Source organism: Bacillus rossius, chromosome 1 (genome assembly GCF_032445375.1).
Source record: "Bacillus rossius redtenbacheri isolate Brsri chromosome 1, Brsri_v3, whole genome shotgun sequence".
Classification (NCBI taxonomy): Eukaryota; Metazoa; Arthropoda; class Insecta; order Phasmatodea; family Bacillidae; genus Bacillus; species Bacillus rossius.
In genome coordinates this window covers 325648483-325661111 of record NC_086330.1, presented here as the reverse complement: position 1 = coordinate 325661111, position 12629 = coordinate 325648483, and the positions used below count along the sequence as shown (strand labels likewise).

The 12629-nt window shown below is 34.4% G+C and overlaps 1 protein-coding gene across 2 annotated transcripts in view; it reads right to left on the bottom strand.

Moving 5' to 3' along the window:
• Positions 1-4106: 4106 nt before the first annotated feature.
• The window catches only part of LOC134527992 (trafficking protein particle complex subunit 12), a 20656-nt gene continuing 12133 nt past the window's right edge, over positions 4107-12629 (bottom strand). The window contains exons 6-8 of one of the 2 annotated variants that reach the window (XM_063361140.1): positions 8988-9160; positions 5601-5733; positions 4107-4936 (exon numbers count right to left, since the gene is read on the bottom strand). In XM_063361140.1, the coding sequence (XP_063217210.1) occupies positions 4691-4936; positions 5601-5733; positions 8988-9160 (552 nt within the window). In that variant the 3' untranslated portion in view covers positions 4107-4690. Of the gene's footprint in view, positions 4937-4991; positions 5246-5600; positions 5734-8987; positions 9161-12629 lie in introns of those variants that run through there. The other variant, XM_063361138.1, reaches the window with a different exon arrangement.

The following is a 12629-nucleotide window of genomic DNA, read 5'->3' as shown; positions in this document are numbered from 1 at the left end:
ATTCTAGGGTCAGTCCAAGTCAAAACATCCATCTACACCCTACCCCTCAAATTTTTTTACAGCATCTATGCACAAATATAATGTGTATTCTAACTCGTACCAATCCCAAAAATTAGATATGATCGAGCCAATTTAGTAATGATACCTTTGAGTTGAGTCCACATTTGATAATTTTTTAGCAGTGTTCCTAAAAATTGAGTCAAGTTTAATTAGTTGCAGGAATCTCAGAGAATATTTTTATGTTCTTGGTGTTTGTTAATTTACCATTAGCATGATACTAAGGTTCATAAATATCTTCGAAAGAGTTATTTGCATCTAGTGAGTAAGTAAAATATAACTATTAATCATACCTACAGTGTAAACTCTTTATAACGTCACTCGATTTAACGACAAACCTTAAAACGTTGAAATTGCTTGACTTTGTTTGGTTTACCTTGATTTCTATACAATAATACACCCTATATAGCGTCACACTCACTCTATTTAACGACAATACAGCATTATAAATCATTAAGCAGTACTTTCTAAGTTGCTGAAGTTGATAAGAACTGCAGCTGTCCACGTTCTTTTGTTTGCTGTTTTGTTGTATTATCTAGCATGTGTTTACTTCAACTGATGTACCGGAGATTCTAAGAAATTTTGTCTTTTTTTATTGTGTACTGAACTTGTACCTGTTTACCTCGGTCACTAGACTTTTGTCAAGCTGTTACACGTTATCATTATCGCAGTTGCTTACAGACTTTCGAACTGTAATCATGGCGAGTAAATGAAAATCTTTGTGTATTGACGAAAAAGTTTTATTAATACACTCAATAGAGGCGGGAGAAAAGATCAGTGATGTTGGAAGACGCTTTGGATTTAGCTGCTCTACCTTGTCTACAATATGGAAAAACAAAGAAAAAATTCTGCAAGCAGAGGAGGATGGAAAATCTGCTAAGAAATAAAACAAACCTCAATACGAAGATCTGGATCAAGCGATGCTATCATGGTTTTATAGACATGTAAAATGTGTACTTTATTAGTAAACACATATTATTATAGAATAGTAAAATGATATCTTTTATTTCTCTCCATTTAACGACAACTTTCTATAACACCGAAAAATGCTCAGTCCGTTAAGTGTCTTTATATAGAGTTTACACTGTACTTTTTTTTTTAATCTGACATTTTTATCAATGGATTCTGGAAAACTCAATAGACGTGAAGGCCTTTGAAGTCTAGCAAAATTATGTGTTAAAAGTGAATTAAATTCAAGGAAACATTATTAATAGCTCAAGCCATTTTTTCTCATTTTAAATGGCTAACCCTACACTTTCCCTAGATGTAATTCTGAAGGAGAGCCTTTCCTAGAAAAAAAAAAAAATCAAAATTCAATTTTTGAAACTTTTTCAATGTGTGGAATGGTTTTATTAGTGTGTTGTGATATATGGAGTAGTTTACCTTTTTAAATAGTAGTTAGGTTAGCTACATTAAAAATTCTGTAAAATTGTTTACAGTATGTTTTATTAGCTACATAATTTTGAATTTATTATGGTTCTCCTTCAGGATTATCTGCCTGGACTCCATGGCACTATAAAGTTTTTTATAACCAGTTGGATTTTTTTAAAATAAAAAAGCTGCTTGTAGCATTATTTAGCAACATTTGTACTCAAATATACATTTTTTTTTAATCTTCTTTAGGTACTTCTTTTATTGTCATTGAATGGACGTGCTAAAATCATGCAAATTAAGTAAATATGGGTCATAAAATAGCAACCTGTGATTTTGTCACAGATATCAAGTCATCGCATTACTAGCACTTAAGTCGATATGGAAAAAGTGAATGCTCCCAAACCACCAACAGCAACACAGCTTTGGTTTTCATGTAACTCAGATTGTTTTGTTTCCAATAAACCAATAGCTGCACCCCTTTTCTTTTTACTATATGGGCTGCAGATATTTTTTTACTACGTAAATACATTGAAGTACTTTATAGAACCTAACTCCAAAATTCTTGATTTGCAGATAGAGCGCAGCTCCAGTGCCTACTGGAATAAATAGAAACTTTTGGTCTCTAATGAGACAGGTTTTTTATTTTTTTATTTACAATTGTAATATTTTCTAGAGCAATTCTTTAGCATGTATGTGTGTGTGTATATATGTATATACCCATATATGTATATATACATATATATGTATATATATGTATACATACACATACATACAGTGTAAACTCTATATAACAACACTTAACGGACTGAGCATTTTTCGGCTTTATAGAGAGTGGTCGTTAAATGGAGAGAAATAAAAGATATAATTTTACTATTCTATAATAATATTTATTTACTAATGTAGTACACATTTCACACACGAACATTAACAACACTTACTGCATATAGTCTGTTATCTTGTCTGATGTTTTGTTGCTGCTCCAATATTTTAATTGTATTTTCTTATGTATTTTACTTATATCTTGAGATACTGCCGGATCACCTTGATTGTATAAAAAGTATTTTTCTAATAGTTTCGCTGCATCAAGTGCTTAATAAAACGTTTTTGTCAATACACAAAGATTTTCGTTTACTCGCCATGTTTACAGTTTGAAAGTCTGTAAGCAAGTGCGAAAATGATAATCAACTTGACAAAAGGCTAGTGACCGAGGTAAGCATGTGCAAGTTCATCATACAAAAAAAAAGACAAAATTTTTTAGAATCTCCGGTAAGTCAGTCGAAGTAAACACGTGCTAGATAATACAACAAAACAGCAAACAAAAGAACGTACACAGCTGCAGTTCTTATCAACTTCGGCAACTTAAGTACTGCTTAATGATTTATAATGCTGTATTTTTGTCGTTAAATAGAGTAAGTGTGATGCTATATAGAGTGTATTATTGTATAGAAAACAAGGTATACCAACCAAAGTCAAGCAATTTCAACGTTTTAAGGAGTTTGTCGTTAAATCGAATGACGTTATAAAGAGTTTAGACTGTGTGTGTGTGTATATGTATATACACACATATACATGTGTATGTGTTTTTTTTCCCCCTCTATGAAATCCAAAACGGCTGTACCTATTTTGATGAAATTTTCAGGCAATCTTCAGATTAGCCAAACGGGTGATCCTGTGAAGTTTGATAGCAATCAAATAAACAAATTTTTTTTTTTGCAATTGTGAATTATATTTCAAAACAAATTAATACAAAATTAGATTTTATTAGATTTCTGAACATTACAACTAAAAGCGATATTAAGGTTGAAGTAGCTAGTCTATTATAAATGTTGTCACACATACTGGAGAATTTATATTTTAATGCTAACAGGCAGGGATCATCAATAATTGGGAAAAGAGGGGGGTGGGAGGAGTTGCTTATTTTAAATTGCAAGAGGGAAGATGCAACTTTTTTTACTCACTCAATATCAATACTTTTGATTGTTCTTGCAAATTTAAAAGGATATTATACATAGTTATTGTTTGAAATAGGCATTTTTGACAAACCTGTTAAAATTCTCAGCGTATTTTTATTCTAGTGTTGCGAAGACAGCCAAAATTATAATACATTGGAATTTTTGGCATATAAAGATTTTTTGCATTATTTTATAAAGAAACAAAAAGTCTTTAAGTATATATTCAATAAACTTAAGGTTGCATAAGTTGTTTCTACACAGACTGACTAATAAAACTTAATAAAAAATATACTAGACTGGCGTTTTATCGCATAAGTAAAGGTTTGAGACAGGTATATTAGTTATCAAATTATAAGTTAGAGTTTGGAGAACTTCGCGAGAAATAGTTTGAGTTTGGTTTGAGTCTGAAAAAGGTAGGTTTGCACACGGGTGATAATAAATTGAACCATAGATATTTTATTTTCTACTGTACTGTAAATTTTAATCAAATTTAAGCCATTGCACTGGTGTTATGATTCGACAAGATTCTGGCTTCCATTTGTTCATGAAAAATTCTTGGCATAGTACTACTTTCAGAATCATAATCATAGTGGATTCATTTGTGATGTTATGGTGCTACAGTATTTTATGTTTTAGAAATATGGTTTACACATGCAATTTACATAATGAGAATTGGAATGGTCTCGGTTAGTGCTGGATGCAAAAAAATTATCAAGGCAGTTATTGAACACACATTTTCATTTATACAGTCAAATAAATACATATGAATACAAAATAAATGAACATATATACACACAAAATATGCAGATAATCTATGAACACCTGGTGAACTGATTTCGGCACTTTTCAGGATCTTATTATAAAATTTCTTACAACTTTTCCACATCACAAGGTAATTTTTTATATTTAATAAGCAAAATTAAATGTATTAAATAAAGATAAAAATCAGCATGTTCCTGTGAATAATATGTTAAGGCTAAAGCCAAATATTTTCAGACATATTCCACATGATCGAATTCTACAATCTATATTCTAAAGTCTGCAAATATTTATATTTAATGTGTGACTATAAACTGATGTGAAGGCATCAAAAAACAAAATGAAATATGGTAAGACTGCTTAAGTTTTGTGACCAGTCATTCAGTTTTTTTTTAGATTTTTTGTGATTTTCGTGACCCACAGACACCCGGCATAAAACAACAAAATTAATGACCACTTAGAATAATTAATTTTTGAAAGATGAAAATGAAAGAGATACGGGGATGATGTAAGATCACAGCAGCAGGCATCAGAAGTGTTGGTGCAATTCACATCTGCAGCTTGAGGCAACTGACACACATGCCATCTCCCTTGTGCTGACTCAGCTGCCTCAGCAGGCTCAGCTTCTTCTGGTTGCTGAAGGAGCTCTCCAGCTCATACAGTGTGCAGACGTTGAGCAGAAGGTTCTCGTGCAAGCCCTGCGTAGGGTTGTTGTTCACCGCACCCTCCAGCAGTGCAAGGGCCTCTTTCAGGCGGCCCAGGTACAGCAGGCACACACCCATGTTGTTCAGCAACTGTGGGGGGTAACAACACACACCCATGGTGTTCAGCAACTGTGGGACAACACATGCCCATGTTGTTCAGCAACTGTGGGGGGTAACAACACACACTCATGGTGTTCAGGAACTGTGGGACAACACATGCCCATGGGACAACACATGCCCATGTTGTTAAGCAACTGTGGGGGGTAACAACACACATCCATGGTGTTCAGAAACTGTGGGACAACATGCCCATGTTGTTAAGCAACTGTGGGGGGGTAACAACACACACCCATGGTGTTCAGAAACTGTGGGACAACAGATGCCCATGTTGTTCAGCAACTGTGGAACAGCAGCACACACATCATGTTGTTCCACAACTCTAGAGAAACAATACACACACCCATGTTCAGTAACTGTGGGGAAACAACAAACACATGTTCAGCAACCTTGCTGCAACACTGGTTGGAAGAGCAACTAAGTTCACCTTGATGTACAAATCAAGAGTTTTGTCAAATGTAGGCACAGTAAAACCCTGTTTAATAAGCATGAATAATTTTGCATATCATCAATACAATTAGTTCATAGAATTTAGGCTTTTTAAAGTGTTAGAGGTTGTTGAGAAGCAAAAATAATTTACTAATTTAATTTCAGAATTTTCTTCAGTTTCCACTGTATTAGATCAATGCAGACTTACCATGATGTTAGCTGGATCTATTTCTAACGCCTTCTGGAAATATTCGTGAGCCTCTTGGAAGTTGTTATCGGCTACCGCCATCAGACCTTTGTCCACCAGGTCTCGCAAGTCAGGCTCACTAGGGAGTGAGCCCCTGGTGAGGACAAAGCATGAGTCATTCTCCAACATCCAAGATCAATCACAATCATAAATTTAACCCTTTTAGGCACACACTGTCAATATCCTAATATAGACTTTTTTCTTTTTTTGGATTTTTTGTGTGGTAATAATCTTATTCTATAATTATATTAATGAATTAATGTACAATTAATTGATGACATTTAATAGAAGTAAAATAAAATTTATTTATTTCACAGCCATAAAGTATGATGTCCACTAAGATGTAGGTACACACTAACCCACACATTCAAGGTTTGATAAACTCTGAGGAATAGCCTGAAAGGGTTTACTTAAAAAAAATAAAATACATTTTTAAACTGCAGATGCCATAAAAAATTATGTTCATTATAGATTTTTAAATATAAAAAATAATTTATTTACTCACAGTTGAAATGTAAGCAAGGTTTGTTTTTTGCAATAGTGACATATATTTCAAATATTTAAATAAAGTGCTATGGTAAGTGGTTAGCAAATTAGTCTCTATATAAGCATTTAGAAAAAAATCATCAATGAACCACACCACATTAAGTATATTGAAAAGTAACAATATTTACAAGGTAATCTATGATCTCTGTGATTTTAATCATTACGCTTGGTTTTCCTGTCAAATTAAAAGTGCTTTCAAAATAATTAAATGTACAGTAAGTGTGAGACATGTATATCTTTTTACTTCCAAAACACTTACTGGGATTTATCATCCTGGTAATTTAATACTAGTATCGTCATTCAAAGTGCAAAAGATTGTATGTCTGAAAATGGCATGCTATCATTACAGTATTACACAACAATCAGCTTGAAAAACTAGAACCTTTTGACATTTAATTGGGCATTTTATTGGATAAGCTGATGACATATGATATTTTGAACCACGTGGAAGTCAGAAAATGCAACATACAACAATAGTAAAAGAAAAAATGGAATTTTTGAAATACAGTACCACCTATTTACTTTATGTGACAACATGCAATTTAAAGAATTTTGTAAGAGGCTTGGCATACAAAACCTGAATCGCAAACTCTTTTCTTATCTTTCAGATGTAAACTCCTTTATAACAAAGGGACAGAATATCAATTCATATTATTTTTCTTTAAAGTACATATAACCAAAATTAAGTAATGTTTGATCAAATATGTTAATGACTGAACATGTGACCATTTTAAATATTTTATGGAAATCAATAGGGATTAAAAATATTAACACTGAAATATGCACAGAATACTCATCGGAGAAATAAAAAACTGCAAATGCCACAAATAAAGTAGGTAATGGAAAGGTGAAAAAGAAAAAAAATTCACAGCATATTATTAGGGGCCTGTTCTTTTCGCGATCGTGATTAAACGACGATAAACGTGAAATCACCGTAAAATAGAGTTTTTACGCGAAATCGCCATAACACAGCGTTTTTACACGAAATTTAGTATTAAAACGCGAAATCTCAGTGTTTTTGCACGAAATTTAAATACGGGGTAAAAGACTTGTCTCGTCACTGGTAAACAAACACCGCAACATGGCCGCCACTGAACATTAATCATAAATGCAATAAAGTAAACAAAAGTTTACACACGCTCACGTTATAATGTTAAACCCAAAATATACTGTAAAAATACGCAAAACTACGGCGTTTATTTTCCTTTCCGGCATAATGTTTGGATAAGATAAGACAAACAGGCGAAGTTTTAAAGCCTACGCACACCGCTCGGGGCACTGACGTCAGCTTGGAACAGTGACACCGTATATATCAAAAGCAAGCAGATGATTGGGCGAACGGTGTTTGGAACAGCCTTACGTGAGTGGCCATATCACGTCAGCCGGGGGCGCTGGCATATAGTTGGAACAGCGTCGTAGTATCAAGCAGATTATCGGGCGAACCAGGCACAAGCATTCTAAATTGCACCAAAAAGCGGAAAAATGTAAACAAACATTCATTTTCAAATGGTGTGACGATGATGATTAGTTGGTCAACAGTGTTTTATAGATTTTGTTGGGTCGTTAACACAACGCCGAAATACCATAACGCCAAATGTCACAATTGACCACAACGCCGAAATAACAACCGAATGAATGTGTGTGTGTTTCTTAAATGTACCTTAACGCCAAAATACCACAATCAAACCTAACCTTACCTAACTTAACTTAACCTAGCCTATCGTAGCCTAACCTAGTATAACCTAACCAAACCTTTGTGGCAGTCCTGCAATGACATTTTTTGGCATTGTGGTACACAGCAGTTTTCTAGCTCTTGACATTGTGATCAATTTGGCCTTTCGGCGTTGTGGTGCGTTCCCGATTTTGTTAAAGGGATTAATAGTTTTCCAGATTAGTTTATGGGAACAAACTAATAATCAGTGTCTAAATCAAAAGTTTGTCATATAAATATATGCATTTAACCAATTTGTTTAGGGTATTCAGTAATGAGTAGGTTCAAGTAAAATTATTTAACTTAAATAATTTCAGATATATTTACAGTAACACACACACACTTTTTTTTAAGTTTTTAGCAACACTTTTGTGTTTTTAAGTGAATTTTAGCACCACTTTTGTGTTTTTAAGTGAATTTTAACACCGCTTTTGCTAATTTTTAGTGACGAAATCTGAAAATTTTATTTACCACTTTCAGGGGGCCCTACATATTATGTGCAGATTGACAAGACACAATTCAATAGCAGTTGGGGGTTTGTCACATCTCTAATACGGATTGAATACTTCTAACTATATTCTTATATTTTATAACTCAATTGATAGAACAAATGCATTATAATTTTTGTGACAGTGACAATCAAAGTTTAACGTACTGTGTCCAGGAATAGCAAAACATATGATTCCATAAACTTAAGTACTCTCCTTGCTTCGTTCTACTCATTTACAAAGAACTCCTTATAGCAAACACTCAGTCCCTTCAGTTTTTTTATACAGAGGTTTTACAACTGTTGATTAAGTCGTGCTGTGTTCAGCAAGCACAGCTTCAGAGGGGAGGCGATAGCTTCTCCCAAGCCCAAATTCCATTATGTATTTTTTATGGTATATTTATGTTAACTTAAAAACTTAAATTCAAGTGTTAAACTTTTCTTTCACCAAAGGTTTTATGAAACTATTAAAGATCAGTTTTTGAGACAATGAATTTGTAAATATTCCAAGTTTATCTCCGACTTTTGATTTAACGTTTTGCCACCTTAGCCTATGTGGAAGTGTTAGCCCCCTCGGAAGTGTTCTGGTGTTGAGAGGCTGTACCGTTGTTGATGCCGGAGCTCCCTTGCCACTGCAAAGTTCTTCTCTGCCCCAGCCAGGTCGCCGAGCTGGAGGTATATCCTGCCCAGGGCGGAGTGCAGGTCGCGCCTCTGGAGGCCCGGCCAGTCGTACGAGCCGAGTATCAGTTCCATCAGCTCCACGGCCAGGCTGAAATCCTGAACCCCGCACACTGCATGAGCAGGGACAACATCACACGGTGAACTGCGATAACACCATGTAGTACCGAAACGAAAGTTATAAAATGGAATTCAGTAGCATTTAACTAAAGCATAATTCAGTTAATAAAAAAGGTAACCTTTTAATGTTTGACTTTCAAGGAATGTCATTTCCAGACAAAAATTTGTACCTCAGTGCATGACTCAGAAAAAATTAATTTAATTTGTTTTATTTTGCATCTCTTACTGAATCACTTATAAACCACAAAAACTAGTTAATTTATTTTTTATCGTTCTGAATCTATCTGTTTCAGACCAATTTATTATATTTTTATTTCATCGTAAAAATGCACCATGTAAATGTTAACACCATTTCGGTGGAGTAAGTATTACAAAAAAGCTTTTATAAAATTAAAAACAATAACACAGCAATCCTTTGTTTAAATAATTAAATTGGACTAAAAATAAACTCATAAAATCCTGTCTCTACGCATGAGCTACCGATAGGAGACTCCAGTTGAGGGCTGTACAATCAAACTTCCCTGTGTTTGTGTGATTACTCCGTTTCAATGTGTCTTCTTTCAAGCACAGGGCCGGCGAAAAATCCACATGGCCCAATTGAGTTCCAGAATATTTTTTTTATGCCTGTGTTTACCCTGATAGTGGGAAGAATAACAATTCTACTGCTAATAACATTTATTGGAAACCTTACAAGTAATGCAATTTTTTTCCAGATCACATTTACAGTTATGGCCATGGTAACTTTTAGTCTTTCAATATATATTTTAATTGTGGGGTTTGAAAAATGGTGGGGAGGGGGCCCAACCAAATTGTTTGCCCCCCTGGTAATTAGTTTCTCTCGATGGCCCTGTTAAAGTGTTCATATCACATAGTTTACATAAAGTTTTACAATTTTTCGTTTTAGGCTTTACCACAGACAGGACTGAACAAATAACATTTACTGAGCATACATGAAATAAATCTAGAATAAAAAATTATATCCTATTTCAGACTTTGCAAGAAAATAAACAAATACATAACCAAATGGAGCAAGAATTGTAAAAATGTTAAAAATACTGGGTACACCCAATATTTAAAATAATTTTAAATATATACATTGAAACAATAAGTCTCTGGTAACATAAGTTAAATTAACGAAAATTTTAAATTTCAAAAAAAATTATTTTTTTTTCAACTTTGCTTTTGACAGTCTTAGTATCCTGGATTTGTTACTTTTTTTTTTTTTTGCTGTAATCTCAATTTTAAGAAATTTTTTACTTATAAATTTTTTTCCCATTGCATGGCATCCTTTATGTCTTCACCAATTCCTCACTTAGCACGACTAATGCATTCCTAAAAATAGTCATGTTATCCAAAATTGTGTATTCACCATAAATAGCAAGGCTAATTTACTTAATGTGTTCCAAAATGTGTAGGGAAATATTCTTTATGTAATATAAATGCGTAGAATAACACTCAACGATAAATATGTCATACCATTTATCTTTATAGTCTACTATCGAATACTTTGTATGACCTTCAACTCATGTTGTGTACCGTTCCGTGAATTTTCCAAACCATCCTTTACTGGAAGTGAAACCGATATTACTGTCTGGATGATTAAATTTCAATTTTTCACAAATTAAAGTGCATATTTGCATATCACCAACTGGTTCACACCAATCCTGTCAGGCCAATGATTATTTTTTACATTGCAACATTAATTTAACAACCTTTTCCATGTGAATCGTCTGTTAATTTCTGTTCCGGTATCTAATGACAAATAGATTCCCGCTAGTACAACCAACGGCATCAGACATATAAACTTTTGATAGAGTCCTTATTTTGTACGATTGTTGCTTAAAACTAAAGTGCGACCAACATAAGTGTGGCCTTTATGATAATCTGTGCGCCGTAATACTTCTAGTTTTGTCTCAAATACTTGAACATGATGCATTGAGCTCTCACTTGGAGGCCATGATTCCAATATGATTTCAACCGCAGGTGCTTGCGCACGTACAGTTATCGACAGATGACTGGGCAGACATTGCTTGTGTTTGTGCACGTGCTGGCTAGACTGAAGTTCATCACGGCCCGATCTGTGGCCGGGCGACAACAGTACGGCATTGCGGCATATGCAGGGTGTCTACCAGATCTAGTAAATGAAATTCCCTGATTTTTCCAGGTTTTCCAGGTCTAAAACTGAATTTTTCCAGGTTTTCTTTAACACAATTACGACATTCCACAAAACTGAAAAAACTGCATAACAATACATTGATGGGTTTCGAAGTATTTCAACTTACTTAAATTAGTAAAAATATTACATTCTTCTAGACGTGGCCAAAGTGACTCAACTGATGGCAAATAAAACATGCTGCTACAAATATTTCACACACTCACTTTTGCAGAAAACATTAATAAAAGGAAGCTCCCGTCAATTTCGCAGTGACTCAACTTTTGCGTCTATAGCACTTGCTTCAGAACAAGCCAAATCAAACACTCGAGCCTTCTTAAACTGCAATGCCTTGATCTCCTCTTCAACGCTTCTTTTTTCAGCCTTCTTCTTGTCTGTAGCTTCCTTTTCTTTTTGTTTTGTTTGCAGGGCTTCCTTAAGCCTACAACTAGCATTTCTTACATACTGTAACATGCTCTACAGCTCCAAAACGTTGAACAAAGTCATACACTTGTCTTTGTGCAATCAGTGTTTCTTCCTGCAAGTTTTCAGCCAGCAGATTAGAATTCACTGAAAATCCTCTTTCCAATGATGCATTTCCATCATCATCCTCACTAACTTTAGAAGGCCTGTTTTGGCAACTACTGTATGTGCCTTAAGAATGAGCATCCACAAATGATCAAGGCACCCATCTTCTCGAGAAAAAGACGAGAACAGTGCTTCAGAATCTTGCGAGGAACATACCAACTGATATGATCACTCAATGTTATCAGCTTCTTCTCCTGATAGCCACCTGTTTCGAAGACAACATTCTAAACTGTACTTCACATGCTGTTTCCTCACACCCGAATTTAAAGCCATAGACGGACATAAGCAGGAAATTCCTTTGGTAAGTTTGTACTTTAGGGGACTTTTGTCTTGAAGTTTTTTTTACCATAACCTTTGGACAAGTCCTAACATCATTTTTCAGTAACAGGACAGACTTTTCTGGTACTTTCTCTTTCTTGATGGCATGGTATACTGCATAACCCAACTTGATATTGTTAGCAGTCAGTAGATTTTCCTAGTTATCTACATCCAATCGAGATACATTGCGTTTTTCCCTAAAGCTCTTCAGTACCTCTGGTTTCACAAACTTTCCTGACAAAGCTAATAAAATGTCAACTAGTGAATCATACAGAAAAGGTGCCATGGGTGCTTCACTTTGGAACATTGTAAGAAACCATTCCAGCTCTGATGCCAAAGAGTGGAAAATTGTAAATTTTACTTCTAGAAGATTATCTTCAAGAGCACTTT